General features: G+C 50.9%; 1 protein-coding gene across 4 annotated transcripts in view; it reads right to left on the bottom strand.

Annotated features, from left to right (window-relative positions):
- Nucleotides 1-13,417: 13,417 nt before the first annotated feature.
- EBPL (EBP like) overlaps nucleotides 13,418-23,274 on the bottom strand; it is a 137,365-nt gene continuing 127,508 nt past the window's right edge. The window contains exons 4-6 of one of the 4 annotated variants that reach the window (XM_086934958.1): nucleotides 17,480-18,411; nucleotides 14,270-16,176; nucleotides 13,418-14,206 (exon numbers count right to left, since the gene is read on the bottom strand). In XM_086934958.1, the coding sequence (XP_086791084.1) occupies nucleotides 18,171-18,411 (241 nt within the window). In that variant the 3' untranslated portion in view covers nucleotides 13,418-14,206; nucleotides 14,270-16,176; nucleotides 17,480-18,170. Of the gene's footprint in view, nucleotides 14,207-14,269; nucleotides 16,177-17,407; nucleotides 18,412-23,274 lie in introns of all 4 variants that reach the window. The other 3 variants (XM_086934957.1, XM_086934959.1, XM_086934960.1) reach the window with 3 other exon arrangements.

Below are 23,274 nucleotides of genomic sequence, written 5' to 3'. Positions count from 1 at the left end.
GTGTGTGGCTCTGGGTGTGTGTGTGTGTGTGGCTCTGGGTGTGTGTGGGTGTGGCTCTGGGTGTGTGTGGGTGCTCTGGTGTGTGTGTGTGGCTCTGGGTGTGTGTGGCTCTGGGTGTGTGTGTGGCTCTGGGTGTGTGTGTGTGGCTCTGGGTGTGTGTGTGGGCTCTGGGTGTGTGTGTGGGCTCTGTGTGTGTGTGTGGGCTCTGTGTGTGTGTGTGGGCTCTGGGTGTGTGTGTGGGCTCTGTGAGTGTGTGTGGGCTCTGGGTGTGTGTGTGGGCTCTGGGTGTTTGTGTGGGCTCCGGGTGTGTGTGTGGGCTCTGGGTGTGTGTGGGGGGCTCTGTGTGTGGGGGCTGTGTGTGTGGGGGGGCTGTGTGTGTGTGTCTCTGTGTGTGTGTGTGTGGGCTCTGTGTGTGTGTGTGGGCTCTGGGTGTGTGTGTGGGCTCTGGGTGTGTGTGTGGGCTCTGGGTGTGTGTGTGGGCTCTGGGTGTGTGTGTGGGCTCTGGGTGTGTGTGGGCTCTGGGTGTGTGTGTGGGGGGGGGCTCTGTGTGTGGGGGGGCTCTTTGTGTGTGTGTGGGGGGACTATGTGTGTGTGGGGGGCTCTGTGTGTGTGGGGGCTCTGTGTGTGAGGGGCTCTGTGTGTGGGGGGGGGAGGGTTCTGTGTGTGTGGGGGGGCTCTGTGTGTGTGGGGCTGTGTGTAGCTCTGTGTGTGTGTGTCTGTGGCTCTGTATGTGTGTGTTGGTGGCTCTGTATGTGTGTGGCTTTCTGTGTGTGGCTCTGTGTGGGTGTAATGCAATAGGTCATGCATATGCGAGCAATTAAGCTATTGGCATTGTAAATGACAATGCCATTTATTTAACGATTAAGCTATTGGCAATGTAAATGACAATGCCATTTATTTATTATTACAAAAAAAATAAAAAATAAACGTCACGAGCAATGCCAATAGCTCTACCTTTAATAATGCTGAGACCATTGCATTGTAAATGCTTGTTTTAAGAGTGTCTGCAGCAGCGCGAGAGAATCTGCTGCTCTGTGGGGGCCGGGCGATCCTAGCGATAGCCAGAGTAAAGCTGCAGGGGCCTAAGAAGAGGTGAAATACATCAAAGCCTCATTAACATGCAAATGGTCTTTTAAAGACCTGTGAAGTGCTTGGGTGCGGCTGTGAAAGTGTGTGTGCCCAGGCTCGCACACAGGCACGGTGAGGTGACAGAGGGAGTGAGAGGGAGGGAAAGAGAGGAGACGGAGAGGGAGGGAGAGAGAGTGAGAGGGAGGGAAAGGGAGGGAGAGGGAGGGAAAGGGAGCGAGATGGAAAGGGAGGGAGAGGGACTGAGAGGGAGGGAAAGGGAAGGAGAGGGAGTGAGAGGGGGAGACGGAGTCAGAGGGAGGGAAAGGGAGTGAGAGGGAGGAAAAGGGAGTGAGACGGAGAGGGAGTGAGAGGGAGGGAATGGGAGGGAGATGGAGAGGGAGGGAGAGGGAGAGGGAGTGAAAGGGAGGGAGACTGAGAGGGAGTGAGGGAGGGAAAGGGAGAGAAAGGGAGAGGGAGTGAGGGAGAGAGAGGGAGGGAGAGAGAGTGAGACGTCAGAGTGAGTGAGACAGAGGGAGAGAGAGAAAGAGAGGTAGTGATAGGGAGTGAGACGTCAGAGTGAGTGAGACAGAGGGAGACAGGGAGAGAGGGAGAGAGAGCTAGAGAGAGGGAGGGAGACCGAGAGAGAAAGAGAGATGTGTGTATGCTGGGTCTGGTGGATCAGTGGACGAAGGCGTCCGCTGCAGGGACCTGTAATCAGTTTTTTTTGTTGCTCTAGCCCCGCCCCCTCCCCCACTGACCCAGCCCTCACCAGTGCGGCAAACTGTAAATTTGGCCCCTGAGAGAAAGTTTGTGAGTACCCTTGTTCTAGTCACTGATTGGGCTCATTTTCGCCCAATGATTCCTCTAATCATATACTTTCTCAGCAATCAAGAACTTATTACAGGTGTAAGTCTATTCTTGTACTATATGTGCCTACATAGTGAGAACTCTTCTTAGGAGAAATATTCTTTTATTCTCTGAACAAAACCTATTGAGATATGTACTTTATATGCTTCTGTTTTCTTTCTCATATATTTACTTTGTATTTCTTAGACATGCTTTAATTTTTTTTTTTTAAACTTTATTTTTGGTGGCGAAGAAAATAAAGAGGCACAAATTATACAAATGACAAAGCAGTTAACACATATGGACCCGGAAGGTCAGATCCAAAAAGAAGGTACACAGCCAGGTGCGGCCCACATCCCGGGGGTAGGGCGGCACCTCGTTAAACCTGCAAAGCAATGAAGGAATTTGCTCTTGTGCTCCCAGAATCCCCTGGGCAATATCAATACCTTCGCCAATTTTCTTACATGGTGCTATATCAATCCAAACAAAAACATAACATAACAAGAACAAGAACCCCATAAATGGCATTTGTGGCATTGATGCAATCACATAAGGAGAGATAGGCAAGGGCCTACTACAGAGCGATCCTCATAGTAGAATGTGGTCAATGGTAATCACAATGATCAACAATTGTACGCAACAAGGAATATCGGCATGACTCAGGGGACTGCTACACCACCTCAAGACACTGCACCCCGGATCCCTCCCCACCATCATCAGACTCCGAGGAAGCAGAGGAGAACAGCTCCGCGCTGGTAGCGTCCGAGTCATCCTCCTCCATCCCCTCGATACACATGGCCCTCCAAGCGAGTAAGTCATCCTGGAGTTTCCCATCCCTGCGTGTGCTCTGCATATGTGTCTCCTCCGCTAGGGCCCATTCCCTAGCGTCCCGTAACCAACTAGAGATTTCAGGCGCCCTCTGTCCCATCCAAGTAATGGCCACCCGCCTTCTCGCCAGAACCAACAGGAGTTGCAGTAATTTGTAGGACAGACCCCTCTTCCTGGGTTTGGGCACTAGCGCCAGCAGACAGTGAAGCGGTTCCAGTTGGATCGCAAGGTGCGTAATCCGGGTAATGTGTGCCACCACCTCCACCCAAAAGTCCTGTACTAGGGGGCATCCCCAGGCCAGGTGAAGGAATCCCGCCCGTTCAGCCCTACACCTCGGGCAATTATGGCTCCTGTCCGAGGAGATACGGTGGAGGGAGGCAGGTGTCATATATGTGCGATGGAGGAAATTAAAATGTATCAATTTGAAACGCGCATTACAAGAGACTTTACGAGTCAACATTCCTATCCGCTTCCTCTGGGCTGGATCCAATTCAATCCCCAGGTCCGTCTCCCAAGCCCTCCAAGCAGGCATCAATGGGGGAGTCGAGTCCCTGCGCATTGCCGAGTAAAGAAGGGAAATCAGTCTCCTACCTCTGCCACAGGACAAGATGATGTCCAGGGTATTAGTGAGCTCGGGCGCCTCTGGGAATTGGGGCCATGTCGTCCTGGCTACATCCCGGAGACATCATAATGCAGGTACTGGCCCTCACGCAGTCCAAATGATTCCGCTGCTCTCTCAAACGACACAAACGAGTCGTCCGGATAGAGATCCGCAAGTGTCTCGCAACCGCCCATGCGCCACTCTCGAAAAGACATGTTCGCCTCCATCTTGAGTATTGGGGCCAGGATCCAAAGGGAGAGCTCCCTATGGAATGGCGCACGTCGCAAAACGCGTTCCACGAAGTGCTGCCAAATGCGGGCCGTATGCCTGACGACATAGGGCAGTGCGTCGTCGGCGCCCCGACCCTGCATTAGAGCTTCCTGTAGCACCCTGTCCGAAGCCACTCCCGCCAACAATGCTAACTCCCAGTTCTCAGTGTCAGCAAACCATCTGGCCGCCGGGAGAAGTTGTGCAGCATAGTAATATAAATCAAATCTCGGGGCCTCAAGGCCTCCCGCATCCCAACACTGCGTCACCGTACGCAACGCAACTCTGCTGCGACCGCCTGCCCAGAGAAGAGATGTAAGGAGCGAATTCAGTGTGCGGAACACCCGGGGGGGCAACGGGCATAGGGTATTCTGCAGCACATATAGAACTCTAGGGAGCATCACGATTTTGGCAACTGCCAGACGGCCCATAAGGGAGAGAGGGAGCGTATTCCAGAATACAACGGACTTGCGGAGGGCCACAAGAATCCTGTCCATGTTATGGGTTAAGAGAGCCTCATCAGAAGCGGCCACCTGAATACCCAGGTACCGGAACGCCAGACGTTCACACCAGAGGCCCGCACAGTGAGAATCCGGTGTCGGGATGAGATCGCCAGGAGTCAGCGGGAACACTAGGGACTTATTAACATTTATGCGCAGTCCCGAGGCCGCACCAAAGCGGTCCAAGAGGCGCAACAGAGCGGGGAGGGCCTCCAGCGGAGAGGTCAGGTAGAAAAGCGCGTCATCGGCGTTAAGGGAGATGACATTAGTAGTGTCTCCCACCACAATACCCCATTCATGTAACTCCTTACGGGCTGATATGGCCAGGGGCTCAATTGCGAGGGCAAAGAGAAGGGGGGACAATGGGCAGCCCTGTCGGGTACCCCTCCCCAACGTCCATTCATCAGAGCGGGCCGAACCCAGACGCACCCTGGCCCGGGGCGTTCTATATAAGATCCGTATCCACTCTCGAAAGCCGGGACCAAATCCCATCTTGAGAAGTACATGCATCAGGTAACCCCAATGCACTGTATCAAAGGCTTTAGCCAGGTCAACGGAGACCAGCACATGGGGAGTGTCTCGCCCCCGGACCTCGTGCAATACGTGGTTCAGGCGGCGTAGGTTCATTGCCGTATTGCGACCAGGGACAAAGCCACATTGGTCTGGATGGACGAGCTGAGCTACGTGTGGGGCAAGGCGATTGGCCAACAGTTTGGTCAGGATTTTCGCGTCTGAGTTAATCAAAGTGATAGGACGATACGAAGCGGGGTCTGTGCTGTCACCGCCCGGTTTCAGGATCATACAAACTTCACCCTGATTCAAGGTGGGTGGGAGGTCACCCGTGCGTAAGGCTTCATTGTAAACCTGTAAAAGGAGGGGGGCCAGGGTGTGCCCGAACGTATGATAAAACTCTGCAGGGAATCCATCCCCGCCAGGGGTTTTGGCTCGTGGGAGGGCGGCAATCGCCGCAGATATTTCACCGAGCGTCAGTTTGACATCAAGGTCTTTTGCCGCTGCCTCTGGGAGGGTCGGCAAGCCAATGTTTTCGAGGTATGGGTGGTAGACCTCCTCAGTTATAGACCGGTCAGACTCATACACAGCCCTCAGGTGGTCCAGCAGAACCGTGAGTACAGCAGTTTCCGAGTGGACCATATCGCCATTGGGCGCCCGCAGGGCTACTATACGCTCAGCCCTGAACTCCCGGCGAAGTATCCAGGCCAACAAGCGGCCAGATTTATCCCCCTCTCGATGCAGTCTCTGTCTATATTGGCCCAGCGTAAAGCGATCAAGCCTCGTGAGAATGTCATGGATCGACCCAAGGGCCAGGCCCTCCACGCGCCAATCCGAGTCGTCCGGGTCAGGGCGGGCTTGGACACGCAAGAGCTCAGCCTCCGCAGTCTGTAAGTCTGATAGTAGTTGTTTCCTGACCCCGTACGTCAGGCCCATACACGCACCGCGGACGACCGCTTTCAGTGCCTCCCATTTAGTGGAGCAAGACAAGTCACTCCCCGCCCAGTTAAGTTCCAGATAATCGGAGAGGGACGTCGCCACACGATCCCGGGCCACCGGATCTTGGAGCAGATCAGTTGGAAGTCTCCACGAGCGGGGACGTTCCGTCCGGTCAGGCCATTGCGCCACGCATGTGACCGGAGCATGATCCGACAGGTATCGGGCCTGGTGTGTGACCGTCAACGTGAGAGAGGAGGGGAGATTGGCGGCCAACACTCTGTCTAGCCTACTGTGAGTGCCATGGGTCGGGGAATAACAAGTGTAAAGCTTCTGTGTGGGGTGACACGCGCGCCAGACATCGATCGCCCCTATATTATGCATCACGTCCCGCAAACACGCCGTCATACGGGGCTTAGTTCCCGCCCGGGGTGGATTACGGTCCAGTTCATGATGTAGCACACAGTTAAAGTCCCCGCACCAAAGGAGGGGCGCGTCTAGGCTAGGAGCCACTAGATCCTGCATCCGGGAGAAAAATGCCGGGTCATCAATGTTCGGCGCGTACGTATTAAAGACCAGAAGGACCTTATCGTCCAATCTGAGTTTCGCCAATATGTACCTGCCTTCCACATCCGCATCAATATATTGGACAGCGCATGGAACCCCAGGGGCCACCCAGATTAGGACTCCCCTAGCGTATGTAGAGTAGGAGGAATGAAATAGCTGGCCTCTCCATTTCTTGGCCAGTCGCTGCGCACCATCATCATCCAAGTGGGTCTCCTGTAAACAAGCAACTGAAATCCCATGGCGTTTTAGGAAGGTGAGGACCCTGTGTCTCTTAGTGCACGTACCCAGGCCACGCACATTCCACGTCAAGAATTTAAACCCCATGACCACCACTCATGCCCAGCCGGGCAACAGTTAACACACAGCCTAGGCTGTCGCCAGTAGGCCCTTGCCACAAAAAAGTTCAAAAATGCATCGCACAAAGCAAGCGCCCCGCTAAGCAGAAACAACATGCGCCAAATGCCAGAGTCATCAGTGTCACACCCCAAACCCCGCCCCCCAACAACCCCAACAGACGAAAAATTGATTGGAACCCCCGAAACCCCACCACCCACGAGCAATAGGATAGCAACAACCAGTAACGCCACCCTGCCCTTCCCCCGCCAGTGCCAGGACGTGCATAGCCACCCCATTCAACACTCTCCACTCACACACCCACACAACAGAACAACCCAACCCCCCCCCCCAGCTCCCCGAAAGACCCAACGAATCCGGCATACGAACCCGGACACCTCTCCCCCCCAAGTCAGCAATGCGGGAGGAGCAGCCCACACTCACAAGCCCCCTCCCTCGGTGCACATGCAACCCAGTCGGCAAGTGCAAGGCATCGGTCAGTGAACAATCACTCACAACATCCACTCAGAACAAGCAGAGATCTAAGGAGCTGCCGGGCTACAAGGAACTATACAATAGCAGCAATCGCACGGCAGAGTCAGTGTAGGCAGGGCAAGGATCATTCCAAGTCTAGGGTCTGCAAGGCAGTTTCCGGGACCACCGGGGCCGCAGAGTCCATGGTCACCGGTGTCTCCTGCAGGGTATCCGGGACCAAAATGCCATCAGGTGCAGCCGCACCGTGTAAACGTGACTCAGTCCTTTCAGGCGAGGCTTCCATCAGTATGGCCCCATCCGGACCCACCGTGGGCCGAGTCTCAGGAGGACCACGGGATCCAGAACGGCGATTCCTCCTGCCACGCCGTCGTCTCTGCGGTCTGGTCCCCCACACTTCACGTGATCCCCCTCTCTCACCCGGGGGCAGATCATCTCCTCTGATCTCGAGCCACTCCCATACCTCTGCTGGCGTCTCAAAGAAGTGTGCCCGGCCCTGGGAGAGCACCTTGAGCTTAGCGGGGTATAAAAGCATGTACTGTAGCTGCATGTCGCGCAACTTCTGTTTGACCCCCAAGTAGGATTTTCTTTGCTCCTGTACCTGCTGGGTATAGTCGGGGAAAATTGAGATGCGACTGTTCTTGATCGTGTGGGGCCCCGATTCTCTCGCCGCCTTGAGGATGCAGTCCCGGTCCTTATAGTTTAGGATTTTTGCGATGAGGGCTCTAGGAGCCTCCCCAGGATGCGGAGGGGGCACCAGGGCTCTGTGGGCCCGCTCCACAATAAAGACACTGGACAAACCGTTCGGACAGAGATGCTCACGGATCCAGGTCTCCAGGAATCGTTCAGGGTTCCCTGCCTCCAGCCGCTCCGGGACCCCCAGGACCCGTATGTTACTTCGGCGCGCCCTACCTTCCGCATCCTCTGCGCGTCTCTCCAATGCTCGGGTAGTAGAGGCAAGCTGAGAGAGTGACTTCTGTAGGGACGCTACCTCCCCCTGCAGCTGAGTGATGTTGCCCTCCGCGTCCGAGACTTTATCCGCCACCTTGCGAAGGTCAGTCCTCAAAAGGTTCACATCCACGGACACCGTCTCAATCTGGCGCTCTAGGGCAGTGTGCGAACCCTGTATAGCCTTAAGAAGTTCCGCTCTGGACGGCTCCGGTGACTCCTCATCCCCATCTCCAGCGCCCGTTTGGCGCGTAATCCTCTGCGGTGGCAGACGAGGGGTAGTGTACTGTGTGATCGTGTTGGGTTGGGTAGCCTTAGGGCCATGGCCAGTCCGGCCCGTCATAGCTGCTGCACCAGGGATCAATGTCCTCAGTGGGGCCCTCCCTGAAGTCACCCAAGCAGGGTAGAGTGCGCGCCACCACAGCGCCGAAGGGAGAATGGGCAAGCAGTGCACGGGTCCACAAGACTAAGATCACAGTAGGCAACGCAGGTCACAGTTCAGAAGCCACCAGAGCGCAGTGTCACGGGTTCACCTCTACCAAAGAGCAGGGCAGAGCGGGGCACAGATAGATTCCTCTTCCGGCCACCTCCGATCCCAAGGAGGCCGCCCAAGACCAACTCCAAAATGGCGGACAGCCGGGGGAGGGGCGCCGTTCGTCAACAGGTCCAGCCGCACCTCTCCGTGAGCTCCCCCGGTGTCCCACAAGTGTCAGGGATCCCGATCTGCCCCAGGGCACAGGACACTAGCCAGCGGGAGGGGGCACAAGAGTGGCAGATCCAGTGTGGTCGGATCCCGGCAAAATCACAGCAGACCAGGGCCCCCACACGCACCTCCGCGCCACAAGGGGGGGCCAGGGCAGATTGGTTCCACAGCCCCCACCTCCAGATGAAGGCGCTCCGTCCTCCGATCGTGCAGCGCTAGTAATCAGAGAGGGGGGGGGGCCCCTCCGCACTTCAGCCCAGCGAGGCCGCGTGAGATGGCCGACACCTCCGTCCCACTCCCCTCCTCACCGCAATACAGTAGGGCCTCGGTCCTCCGGCACCGCCGTCTCCCGGTCCCGGGTCAAGGATCCCACAGCAGTCAGCCGGCGGGCACCAGGTTGCAGGCTCAGGCTGGGGTCGCTGCTCACTCCCTTCGCCGTCCGGTCCAGCGAGTAGGCCAAAGCCGCGGTGCCGCGTGAAAAAGCACGCCGGCGCCGCCTTCAGGAGCAGCCAGGCCGCAGGTCGCGGCGGATCGCCGACCACGGGTACGGTCCCCCAGGCACAGGGGATCGGCGGGTCTCTCACCGCCCCTCCGACGCACTTTCCCGGGAACGAGAGGGTCCGGGCAGGAGAAATACCAGGATTTAATCGGTCTTCGGGACGGAGCTGGTGGAGCTCACGTCCTGTCGGCCATGCTGCTTGGCCACGCCCCCCAGACATGTTTTAATTTGAACTCTGTGAATATCTCTCAGCTTTGAATAAGTAACTGCGTGATGGAAAATGTATCAACTGTTGTCAATTTTCAAAGAAAACATTTCTGAAAGATGAATGTACCGAAGAACGCATAATCTGTCATATCTGCAATAAAGAAAATTATTTTGTTTAACACAAGTTCTTACTGTTTGGACCTTATATTATCTCTTAATTCTTACTGAGTGCAATGGTTTCCTTTTTTCTTGAGACAATGACAAATGGTGAATAATTCTGAATCGTCCCTTTAGATTCTTCTTTTGTCAGCTTTCTTTCATGTGGTGCTTCTTTGGCTCATTTCAGGTTCTCTGAATAGAGCTGCACCCCAGGATCCGGCTAACCTAGTGGCAATACGCAATACTGGGCAGGCCTGGCAGCGGCCATCCACTGTAGCCACAGTTCACTATCCACATCCTGTCAGGCTTTCCTGGAGCTATACTCATCCTGGCCCCGAATTTTTCAACATATCTTAGCCAGGCTAGTCAGTCGAAAGCCAATTGAGCTTTTTCTGATGGTGTCTACATATTTTAACAAGGACATCAATCTGCCAGGGAACTTTCCGCAGACGGTACTAACATATGTTAGAAAAAGCAGATCTCCAATTATCAATATTTATGAGCAGTGGGGTGGTGGGCCACTCCCAGTCCTCTTCTTTGGAGCCCTCTGTAGCTTCGAACTCCATTTGGAGAAATTGATAGTTATCAATAAGCCCACCCTAAATATATTTTCCTTCACTGATGTGGATAAATAGGCCACCAGCGGCACTGATTTACAGCAATCTCGTTTTGAAATCCCTGTTCTCTTGTTTATCACCTTCTTTCTCTCCCTCCTTATTTGGTCTAGCCTCACTGTCCTCCCACATCTTAACTTTGTGTGACTATTCTAATCCTCTCCACCAGAGCTCTTATTTTCTTTTTGGTTTCGTACCCTCTGTACCAATGCTTTTTACATTTAATAATGCCTTTGTTTCCCCAGTGCACACTGACTTATACACCCTTTATGCCTTTGGTCCTAGCAAAATGGTCAATAGGCCTGCTCTTTTAGCTGCCATCACCCCAATACTTGACGCCATGTTGACCACTGACTCCACCAGTCACTTTCAGCTGTAGTGTTGAAATGCTTGCCCTGCATCCTGGAAGAAACCAAGACTCTTCCCCTGATTATATCCGACCTAGTCCATTTCAGCTTCCCATTAATACTTTTCTCTCTTAATTTGTCCTAACATATCATACCCTTTTCTTTCCAACTTGGAACCTCACCTTCTTCCATCTCTTCTTCATCATCATCGTAATCCAGCTCAAGATTTTCATACTCCCACTCATTCACTGCAGCCCATGTGCAACTTGTGCCTGGCCATTTTTCAACCACGACACCTTCTTTGTACATCCTCCTAATATATCTTCAAAGTCTGCTGCGCAGAGTCCACCAGTTCATCCTCCTGTGCTGTTGGAAGTGCCACCCCAGAGAGCTCTATTCCTTCAGGCCAGTGTCCCCAAGTTGTCCTGTGCACGACCAGCAGCTGGAAACTATCCTTGGACTCATCATCCAGGATTGTCTCCCAACGCCACCCAAGTCACTCCTGCTTGGGGGTTCCTTGATCCAGTGAGGCCCTCCAGGCGCCTAAGCCTGGCGCTCACCCTGATAAAAAATTCCTCTTGTTGGAATCCAATCCTTGTACCCTTGCCCCTAGCCGTCCCTGATATAGTTTCTGTCTGTAACCCTCTGTTCTGGGGTTCACATCTTCTGCCTGCAATATTTCTTCAATAATAGGGGCGCACGGACCCAACTGTGCAACATGTGCCACACATCCCCTTACACCCTGGCTGGCAGCTTGTCCTTTGGATGCCCATTGGGGCTGCTGTAACGTGTTGCAGAAGATTCATTTTTAATCAGTAACATGCACTTGAACCCCCGCCCTTCTTTGTTGCTCCCCTTCTTCTGTACTCCCCACCACTGTGAACAGACACCATACTCTTCAGTGATTGTGCGCACTAGTGCCACCCGCTGCCTCTCCACCGCAGATCCTGTGTACAGGCCAAAAATGACGTCGCCCACCCTCTGTATCGGTGGGGCCACATGAGGAGTTTGTGTCCCCAAATCCTACAACCATGCTGTGTCCTGCTGCTCTAGGCATGGGAACTGATTGGGCACTACCCTTGAGGCCTTTCAGTACCCCACCAGCACCATCACCCTCTGAGATATGGGCCCAGCCTTGGAAATAGGTAATACCCCACCTACACTCATCTGCATATCAGTTATGATTCTGGGAGCGCCTGCCTCAGTTACATCAGTAAGCTGGGTAAGAACACCAGTTTGCCCCCCTCCCGTACACATTTAATGGTTATTTAAATCAGTATGTTATGTTATGTTAAAATCAATTTGTAAAGCGCTCGTACGCCCGTGGGCTTCATGGCGCTATAGGAAGTATGAAGAGTCCGAACAACATAACACTAAGCTGACAGAGGTTAATGGTAGGCTTGAGAGAATAACCAGGTTTTTAGTCCCTTGCGGAAGGTGAGCAAATCCTTACTCTGCCTAATCGGCAAGGGGATGGAGTTCCAAAATGAAGCTGCTAGATGGCGAAAGCAGCAGCCGCCCTGTCGCTTCCTTTTGAAGCGAGGCACCTCCAATAAAGATTTTTGAGCGGAGCGCAGGCTTCTAGTGGGAGTATATTTAGAAACCAGGCTGCAAATAAAGGCAGGGCCTTTATCTTGTGTGGCCTTGAAGGTGATACAGCCAGCTTTAAAGTATACTCAGTATTAGAGATGATAAGGATTCTTTTTAGAAGACAGACTGAATTACCTAGTTACGGTTTCTTTAAGAAATAACTATTTATATTTACATTACAAATTAAAAGTTATTTTTTAAACTTTCACTTGTTAATACACGCATTATTTATGAAGGTTTTAGTCACACGGTAAGTTTAATTATGCTTAATGCATGGAATTGCTTATCTATGTGTGAATGGCTCATTCCCACCATGGTCCATCCCACTCACCACCTGGAAGTATTGGATGGAGGGGCGGCACTATTAGGGATAATTTAAGATTCAGTTATCTCGTTTTTGCATATATTGTAAATTATTCTCCCAAATACTGGTTTATCACGATCTACAAGAATTCAAGTTGCCCTGTATTGAGGAAAACCAAGAGTGAAACCCACACTCACAGAGGTATATCTTTGCTTATTCAGAGGAGAGGTGAGAAGGTCAGGGGTGGTACCTGCTAGGATTTGCATCATGCTAGTAGGGCCTTATTGTTAAACCAACGTATTCTGTGTGTGCTCGTGATAAAAACTGTGCAATGCATGCTTTCATGCCTTTACACTCATAGGTCATGAAAAGGTCTGTAAAAGGTCAACAACTGCGTAGTTTGGAATCAAAACAAATTGTAATTAATCTAAAGAGTAAAGTGTTTATTAGGGGGAGTATTAGTCCTGCACGACTTCCACCCACTAATTGTCAGGTACCCTCATGACAAACCGTTTTATAACAAATCTGTTGGGTAAACGTGAGCAAGCTTACAGTAAAATGTTTGTTTCTTACTTATTGCGTTCGACAGACAATACATGCATTTTTCACAGGTGAGTTCACATGGTTGAAAGTCCAAGGGATATTCCGGACTGAGATCTCACGCGATTCGTAGCATCATATCTTATAAAAGTCTCATATCGTAATTTATGGTAACAGCCCAAAACTCTCTGCTTTGTTAAAGATACTGGGATTACTTTAGTCAGCATGGCTGGCGTTTGTCACTTTGCATTTGTGTTTTGATACGCTGGTATAGTAGATATGGGTTCAATTGATGACAGTCAAAGATATTCTTCAATAACTATTGAGGTTAGAATCCATGTTGTGATCAATGTACTTCCGATTCTGTGACCATCAGCCATACACCAAATCCTCATTCATTTGTAAGAGCTGGCACACAAGCAACTCATCATGCTAATTGGGCTTTATAGTGAGATCAGTATATTTTGCAGGTGCTAATTATAGAATCTGTGCAATGCATGTTTACTCCTGTACATTCATAGGTAATGGGAAGTCTGACAAAGATCAGCCAATGAGAAGTTTGGTATCAAAATAGTTTTTAATGCAATTTTGTAAGAAATGTCAACAACAATCCATTGTTGGGTCAGGAGCTGGCAGACCTGGCAGACCTCAAGGTCAGCAGTTTAGTGGCTTCTTGTTGAACAGATTGTATAATATTGCTAATAATTTTGTGGATTAAAAAAGATTTATTTTAAAACCAAGATATATCACAGATACGAGCACAGTAAGTATATTAGTTACTACCTCCACACAAGAAACATTCTTTTGTAATACAAGGTACTTGGTCCACAATACTATTTAGAGGACAGGCAAAAAGAAATACACCTAGCAGGGATAAACAGAAGTTAGACGGGAAGTTAAGCAGCACAGTAAACGGCTCTGTCACAGCTTGTATTATTTATTTTGTGTTTATTCCCTACAGGAATATGAATATGAAAGGAGAGTGTGTCAGTTGGCCAATGTGGCTGCTGGTGGAGGGCATATTAGTGGCAAGAGCTTGGACGTGTTACAGAAGTGGAACACACGGCCCTGGGAGGACGGTGAGGCCGAAGGGATGGACGGTGTTAATAGAGCAACAGCCCCCACAGAAAATCGAACTAAAAACTTGCACAGACAAGATGGTTATTGCAAATAGCGTGGAAATGCAAAGTTTGCCAACTAATTTAGTTTGTGTTCTGGTTGCAGCACGTCATTTTGTTTGCAATGTTTGTAGTCTATATTGATTGAAAATGCATATATATTGGCTATATGACAAAATATGTAATGCGCTAATCATTCAAAAATCAATAAAGGCAAATTTTGAAAAAACTATAAGAAAACGTGTTTGTCTTCTGCAAAACTCAATAAAAGATTTAAACCAAAAAAAAAAACTATAAGAAAACAGAACGCCAGCTCCAGTGGAAGGTGTTGAGCGTTACATCAACAGCTAAATGGAAATATAGGGCAAGTCTCAACAAATGGTGGCTTTCTCATTGTGTTAAGTTATCTTGGGTGTACTGACTGCCGTGTAAATAGGTTAAGGGACGATCTTAACACAGTACTATTACTAGGTACACGGATTTCCAGACTGGAAACCCTTTTATCACATCCTATATGTCAGGTTTAGAAAGAAAACTGTCACAACCCAGTCATTAATCAATTTTAGTTTCACCAAAGTACGACTAACCATTCGATATACTTATAGAGTCAGTTTTAGATGTCAAAATGTGCAGGCATGTCTCCATACATGTACATGTTATTTTCATTTATTTGTAAAAAAAAAAAAAAGAAAACTATTAACAAAAGAAATATTCTATTCAACTTTGTCACATCTCTCCTCTCTCAGACGCATCCTAAACCTTTCTTACAACTAAAAACTCACAAGCATTCTTTTCAAATGTCCCCCTCATTTTCAGTCAATTCACCCAACTAACAGGCACACATGCCTACTACTCTGAATAACAAACTTACAATTCTGTTTTCTGACACACTCCCATTATTCAATGCCTACTCAAAACACTACAAAACACACAAGAACTTGACAGCATAAAGTTACTAAACCTTTCGTAACTAATCCACAAGAAAAAAAGGAAGCATATATTACTAATCCACAGACTATTTCATTCTAATCTTGGGTTCAGAGTAACATGCTGATGTTGCAAAAACCTTCAAGGTCTTGTCAGGGGTAGTAAGCGTTATATAAAATACATTTACAATAATAATTATCAACATTTATTTTGTAAATATTGAAACCATCCATTAAGCACTTTCAACAGAACAGCAGGGCTACAATTTGAGACATACATAGATCAAGTGAATCATAATATCTTCATGACTTCATGCCTCCTCAGAGTTATACTTAATAGACAAATACCTGCACTTGATATAACATGCTTCAAATTGTATTCCGGTTATGATGGAAAAATGCAAAAAGTGTGTAATGGGCGGAGTTAATATTTACGACATAAATGTTGAGATGTACAATTGACACTAGAAGTTTGTTGAAACGTTGGCCATACTTTGTGTGAAGTAATATCGATTTATGGCTGAATGGACACTCTTTTCTTTGTGCATTTGATTATTGCCCAATCCCCACAAATGCTTTAAAGAGCAACATCCCCATCTCACATGTCAGAGGCATACTGTGTGCAAGTTCTTTCCAACACACAGATTGCAGTTCACTGCGGAGGGTCCTCCTGATGTTAGGGTCACTGCATGCTTGCAACACAATTCTAAAAATTGAATGCAAATGGCATTGGCCAGAAGGACGAGGCTTTTCTTTTCGTGTGAGGAGACCTTCAGTGTTGGACATTTCAAGACTAGAAGGTGCGTTTACCTGAGGAGCCAATGACTCTGCAAGATATTGGATCTATCATGTGAGCTGTCAAACCTTGGATGGGCACTACATTGATATGCTAGCTGGTGGCTGTGTGAAGCTCTGGCAAAGGCCACCTAGCACAGGGTTTGGACATATTCATCAATCTAGCTCATCAGTAGGACTCACTGTCACAGACTGGAGTAGAGCGGATAAGATGGATAAGACACGAATAAACAACAGGAGAGATAGGGTTCAAAGGACACTCCTCTACCCCAGTTTAGATATAACCAACAACATAGGAGTGGCTGAAAATTCAAACAAGTGACTAGAGTGGAGTGATACGTGGAAAAATAAACAAAAAATGTTTTGTATTACCCTCACTCACCCGTCTATTGGGTGACATGCTTCATCATTGGGTATTTTTCACCAGGCGGGTAAAGGACCTACCTGGTGTGCTACGACACCTGCAATTGCAGTGGAGCTGGGTGAAGATAAAAACAGTGCAAGAATGTGATCGTGATAAAAATTAAAAGGTGCGGACATTGATCATAACCAGACTTTAATAAAGATCAATATGAGCGCCTGGTTAAAAGTTTTTGAAAGGACAGTCTTGACTTTGAGTCATATTGTCCTATTCAGTAGGTCAAATGATCGACATGTTTCTGCTCATTAAGGCCAATTTGGCCGAGCTTTCTTCAGGACCAGAAAAACAATACAAACACTGGGCGGTGTGCGCACTCTAAGGCGTACCCTAACCTCAGTGTTCCTTTAAACAATACAAAACTCACGGTTCTTAATACCGGTTCACCCTGGTATTTCCAGGTTTTACAATCTGTGGAGAAAGGGAGAAAAAAGAAACACATCCAGACAGACATTTTATCGAGAGTACTGTGTGTAAATTTTTTCAAACCAATACATAAACGTGCACTCCACATTGTTGGGTGTTTTGGTTACTTTAAAGTATACGGCTGGGTACTGACACGCCGTTATTTCCTTGAAAAAAACCTCGCACATGGTTTTGACAAAGGTCGTGTTGATTTTGAAAATGTTAGTGGTGACTTATTAAATTGTAAGACGCTACGTTGTCCAAGTATTTCTGGGCTTTATGGGGGGCGATCATAAAAGCATAATGAGCCTACCTTATCTCCCCTCACAATTGATCATCATTGTTTTCTACTAATTTTGATCACAATTGCTTACTTACCCGTGTATGGAACTAACAGTTGTACACCCATGAGGGTTTGTAAAGTGGAGTGCACGTTTATGTATTGGTTTGAAAAAATTTACGCACAGTACTCTCGATAAAATGTCTGTCCGGATGTGTTTCCTTTTTCTCCCTTTCTCCACAGATTGTAAAACCTGGAAATACCAGGGTGAACCGGTATTAAGAACCGTGAGTTTTGTATTGTTTAAAGGAACACTGAGGTTAGGGTACGCCTTAGAGTGCGCACACCGCCCAGTGTTTGTATTGTTTTTCTGGTCCTGAAGAAAGCTCGGCCACATTGGCCTTAATGAGCAGAAACATGTCGACCATTTGACCTACTAAATAGGACAATATGACTCAAACTCAAAGTCAAGACTGTCCTTTCAAAAACTTTTAACCGGGCGCTCATATTGATCTTTATTAAAGTCTGGTTTTGATCAATGTCCGCACCTTTTAATTTTGATCACGATCACATTCTTGCACTGTTTTTATCTTCACCCAGCTCCACTGCAATTGCAGGTGTCGTAGCACACCAAGTAGGTCCTTTACACGCCTGGTGAAAAATACCCAATGATGAAGCATGTCACCCAATAGACGAGTGAGTGAGGGTAATACAAAAATAATTGTGTTTATTTTTCCACGTATCACTCCACTCTAGTCACTTGTTTGAATTTTCAGCCACTCCTATGTTGTTGGTTAGAGCGGATAAGACAGTCATAGAAAAGGTTAGAGTTTGTCAACTGACAATGTTAAGGGGAAACATGGAGAAATACACCCCACGCTTTAGGGAAAGGAGTTCGGAAGGGCTCTTGTGGTGGTTTAAAGACAACTGGAAGACAATCCAATACTGAATAAACACTACCTGCTGTACCATAGAATGTCAGGGACATTAGGAACCAGTCTGTGATGGGCATCAATGGTCACATCTCCCTTTCACACATTTTTAAAAAGGGGGATGGTCTGTCTCTTAACGGGGATACAAGTTCATCCAGCGGCTTCATGGTCAGAAGGATGTCCCGGTAGCCTCCAGCAGTGGATTGTCCCAATTCTGATGAAAAGTCACTCCTCTTCGGCACCAAAAATATACAAAATAATGATGCAGAGAAAAAAAACATACCTCATAGATTTGGAATGCCATTAAGCTGAGAGAAAACAATACATTTAGGAGGTCCAAAAAATATGCAACACCGTGCAGCAGAGCAACACATCCTCACCGACAGAAGGAAACAGACACTGAGCTTTGTAGCTTGTAGAAAATACATTTCACACCTTCATCTGAGCTTCTTCACAGTGCTCTTCTTTTCAGTATGCAGTTTCTGGAGGGCCAACCAAGACTGCCACAGTAGTAGTCCTGGTACCACCACCCATATCCCATTGAAAAACACCAGGTAGACCCAGAGATGGAGCCAGTTTCCAGTGCTTAGGCTGGGGCTGCCCACAAGCCAATCTGGGCAAAATGTCATCCAACCGCCATACAGCTCACATACGCACAATGTGATCTGTATGAAATGCCTATAACCAAAACAAAATAGACAAGTTTAACAGTGACAAAATTGTTAAGTATTTCAATTTTCCTTGAAGAATGAACATAATTATTTTACACAGTAATTGCAGTTCACTTTAATTATGTTACGCAATCAGTTATGATCACGTATGTCAAATAAGAAAATGTACCTTAAAGGAGTAGAGCTTTTGGTCCTGGTACTCTCAAGCTCCCTCACTTACCTACAGAACAAGACGACTGAGTTAACAGTGCTGGAAATCAAGCCAGGGTTTAGAGTAGTTAAGCCACGCAGCAAACCTGAAATGTATGCCAGTGCCCGGTCCCAATACAACTGACCCCAAAATCTATCCGAGATAAGCCAGCACTCAAAGTGAAGCCCCTCAGCTCTACAACCATTACATGTTGCACTGTACAATGTGCAAGGAAAAACAAGGCAGCTTAATACATATTGTGAGGAAAGAGCTCCTCATCAGTCTCCTACCTGGCCTCCAAACAAGGAGGAGACAAGATGGCGACTTGCACCTCTTCTCAAGATGCAAGGGGACAGGGCAACGTGATGGGTTGAGCAGACCGATAGGCAAAAGTGGCAAACGAGGACTGTGGCCCTGTGTTACTTCAGATAAAGCAGCAGTTGACACAGAAAAAGCAGAGCAGCTCGTCATTTAAAGATGCTTCTATGACAAGCACTGTCTAAGTCTGTTACAACCACAAGGGGTGGGTGGAAATCCTATGCATCGCAAGGACGGCCATATCAGAGTTGTTGTATCATGCAGAGGTCCAATTGAGGGAGAAGGGAATTTGAATATTTGGCTTCCCCTAGTGAGCATCCCAGCAGGAAAGCACAAATAGTACTTCAGCTATGGAGCCATGATGCAATATTTAAAGGGGAAGCATAAGCCTGGTTATGATGCTTATAGGGCTGGGGGGCGTGGCTAAGGCGCCGATGTAGGTGGAAGCGGGACTCCGGAGCTCCTCCGCGCCTGCCTCGCACCACCACATATCCTGCGTCCCGGCTCGGACCCCGAGCCCACAAAAGTACCCAGGAGGGCATCAGGAGCGCGTAGGGGGAACCTGGAGGTCGGGGGGCCCCTGTACCTGCCCTCACAGAACTTTTGGCGGAGAGCGAGGCGCCCGGAGAAACGAGCGCCCAAAATGGCGGCCGCCGTCCCGGCCTGAAACGCCTGGCGGCGGAGCCCTGGAAGTGACGAGGCGCCCTGGGACGCTGTGGCGGCTGGCCGTTTGTCGGCGGAGACCCCCTTGCACCCAGCGGAGGTGAGGAGCACTGGCTGGCACCACAGCATAAGCGGGACTGGAGGGCGAGGGACGGCCGGTTTGCCTGACCCTAATATGGCGCCGCCCGAGTGCCTGTGAATGCCTTGGCGGCCGATTGCAGAGCCCCTGGGACCTCGTGGGGTACTGAGTCCACCCTCCTGATGGTGGGTTAGCCACGGAGCCTACATCACCAGCAAGCCAGTGGCGCTCGGACAGTGACGGCGAGGAGAGTAGGAGAGGAGGCACCGACTGCCCGCTCCTGAGAGGCACCTGGTCTGAAGGCGGGAAGAGTCGGCTACCTGGCCAGAGACGCCCGTGTACCGAGAACCGCATCGGGACTGGTGCTTGCGGGAGCGAAGTCAGCCTGGGACTCCCAGACGAGGGAGACCTCGCCAAGCGACCAAACGCAGAACACTGGTGCCCCACAGTCCTGGTGGAGCGGGACCTGATCCTTGGGCAGCTTATAGACCTAGACCCCGCGTGACGCGGGCCCAGAGACACGCGAGAGCGGAGTGCCTGTGACGGAGCTGGTGTGGAGAGCGGGAGCACCGGCGGCCACCGCAGGGGCACACGAAGCTAGCTGCCCGCCAGCATGGTGCGGGGAGGCAGAAAGAAGGGCTTTGAAGCCCTGAAGCTGGATGACCCGGGCCACCTCGTGGAAGACGATACACCGGGGCCTGGAGCGGGGAGCTCGGCCCACCCATGGGATCCTTCCCTGGGGGCCATCATGCAGGCGATCGTGGCGTCGCGGGCAGCTCTCGAAAAGCGCATAGATACCATCGGATCGGACCTGACCTTACTGAAGGACGACCATAGGAAGCTGAAGGAGCGGGTGGCGACCTCGGAGGTTACCCTGAAAAGTCTGCCTGGGGACGTAGCCGCACTAAAGACATCATTGGCAGAGATGGCGCAGAAGGTACGAGTGCTGGAGCTCAGAGCTGAGGACAGCGAAGGGCGCTCTCGGCGCAATAACCTCCGCCTCGTGGGGGTCCCCGAAAAAGTGGAGGGGCAGGATGCGGTCTCCTACCTGGAAGGCTGGCTGCGGACTGAGATGGCCCCAGAAGGACTTTCCCCGTTCTTTGCCATTGAGCGGGCACACAGAGTCCCTGCGCGCCCCCCCAAGCCGGGGGGGCCGCCGCGTCCGATAGTACTGCGTCTCCTGCACTTCAGAGACAGGGACCACATCCTGCGGAGGGTGAGAGACCTCCCGGACCTGAGAATTGACAATAGCAGGGTCATGGTCTTCCCGGACTTCACTAGAGACGTGCAAAAACAACGGGCCTCCTTCCTGGCGGTCAAGCGGAAACTGAGGTCGCTGCAGCTGCCCTACGCTATGCTGTTCCCGGCGCGGCTGCGGGTGGTCGCTGGGGAGAATACCCACTTTTTCCTAACACCACAGGAGGCTTGGAGCTGGTTGGATGCCAGAGGGGAGTCGGGCACAGATCCCCCGCCGGAGACCTCACCCAGGAGACGTTCCGCGGAAACGACGCCGACACGACGATCTGGCTCCCCGTCGGGATGGCAGCAGGAACGAGCCAAGGCGGTGCTGGCAGTGGCGGCCATCAGCCAGGGAGACGCCAGTCCCTCCAGTAGCGCATCGGAGCAGTCGAAGGCCAGTGATCCCAGCCCTGGCACCAGCAGTGGGCACGAGCTCTCAGAGACGGACCTGCCGGTAGTGACTCCCCAAACAGCAGATGGAATTCTTGGCTGATCTGGATCGCAGGACACTGGCCGCATATGTAAGGTACTGGGATGTGGATGGGGGCCGCTTCCGGACGCTATGCAGTGAGGTGCGGATACCCCCCGGGACTTCTCACTGAGATCTTGGGGGAGGGAAGAGTCGGGAGGCCTCTCCTGAGTGTTTTTGGAGGGGTGAGGCGGGGGCGGAGGGCTTCGGGCCTGCCTGGGGTCGGCGTCGCGGCCGCTCTAGCCCAATTCTGCAGTGATACGCTTTTGCTACTTGAGTTTGGATGGGGTTTCCATGTTGGTTGTCTGTCCTGGGGTGTGGGAGTTGGGGTAGTTTGATTGCACAGGTTGGGGGGGGGACGGGGGTGGGACCTGGGCGTGCTGGGGGGGTCACTGAGAGGGTAGATAGGACACGGTGGACTCTAAAATGGGATCCGACTTAGGCTACAAATATCTCACATGGAACGTAAGGGGGATGCATTCGATGCATAGGCGACACAAGATCCACTCCTATTAGTCAGGCGGGGCATTCACATCGCCTTCCTTCAGGAAACGCATCTGCTAGCTAAGGAAGGGAAGGCGCTGCAGCGACGTTGGAGGGGGCAAGTCTACCACACTGGCTACTCTGCTTATGCTAGGGGGGTGGCCATTTGGATACGGGCGGGGGTACCTTTCCAGTGCACACAACAGGTAATTGACCCGGAGGGGAGATACATAATGGTACGAGGCAAACTAGATGGGAGGGACCTTAATTTGGGTTGTTTGTACGCCCCGAATGTGGACCAGCCTGCATTTCTCTCCCTACTGTCCAACAAACTGGCCCCGTTCTTAGTGGAACCCTTGCTCCTGGGCGGCGACTTTAATAGTGTGACTGACACTGCCCTGGACAGATCGCACCCCCCCCCACCCCCCCTACCGAATGCACCAGCTGGCAAACTGGCACTTGCGCGCTCCGCCTGGCAACGCCAGTGGTGACTGGTCGACTCGTGGAGGGCCAACCACCCATCGGACAGGGACTACTCGTTCTTGTCCGCTCTCCATGAATTGCACGTCCGCATAGATGCCTTCCTGTGTTCCCAGGACGTGCACGCAGAGGTGTGCCACAGTGAGTATCTCACGCGCTCGATCTCTGACCATAACCCGCTTCTCGTGCGGATGCGCTGGTCGCAATTCCGCCCGAGGATCCCAGCCTGGAAACTCCGCCCCGAGGCATTAGACGACCAGCTCTTCCGAACCACAATAGCCTCGGGCATCAAAGCGTACTTCCAGGTAAACGCGGGCACAGCGGGCTCAGTCGCGACTGAATGGGACGCCTTCAAATCTGTGATGCGGGGTCAATGCATTGCGATGTCATCGGGGGTGCGGAGAACGTTACTGGAGGACGAGAAATTACGGGGGCTGGAGAGGGCAAGGCCTGAACGACCGGACACTCACGAGGCCCTGCTGGAGGCGCGAGAAGCGGTGGCGGCGACGGTGGAGCGCCTCCGGTGCTTTGACTACAAGGCCTACCTTACGCGAGCGCACTCGGAATGCGACAAGTCAGGAGCTCTTCTGGCCTGGCTGGCCAATCGGGCTCGCCGGAGCTCGGTCATCTTTGAGCTCAGGGACCACGCGGGGGCGGCGCGATTTGATCAACAGGGGATCAATGAGTTATTCTATGATTACTACACAGAGCTTTACCGCAGCAGGATCCTCCCATCGCTGGAGGAATTCCAGGCCTTTATGGAGGATCTTGAGCTGCCGGAACTGGGAGAGGAGGACGCGAAGCGGCTCGGGGACAAGATCAAGGAGAGAGTGGTGCGAGTCGCCATCAAGAGCATGGCGAGGAACAAGACGCCGGGCACCGACGGATTCCCAACTGAATTTTATCTCACCTATGCTGATCTCCTTGCGCCCTGGCTGGCGTGGCTATA

The sequence above is a fragment of the Lissotriton vulgaris genome, chromosome 8, assembly GCF_964263255.1.
Source record: "Lissotriton vulgaris chromosome 8, aLisVul1.2, whole genome shotgun sequence".
NCBI lineage: Eukaryota > Metazoa > Chordata > Amphibia > Caudata > Salamandridae > Lissotriton > Lissotriton vulgaris.
Note: the sequence above shows the minus strand (reverse complement) of the source record. Positions and strands in the feature narration are given on the sequence as shown.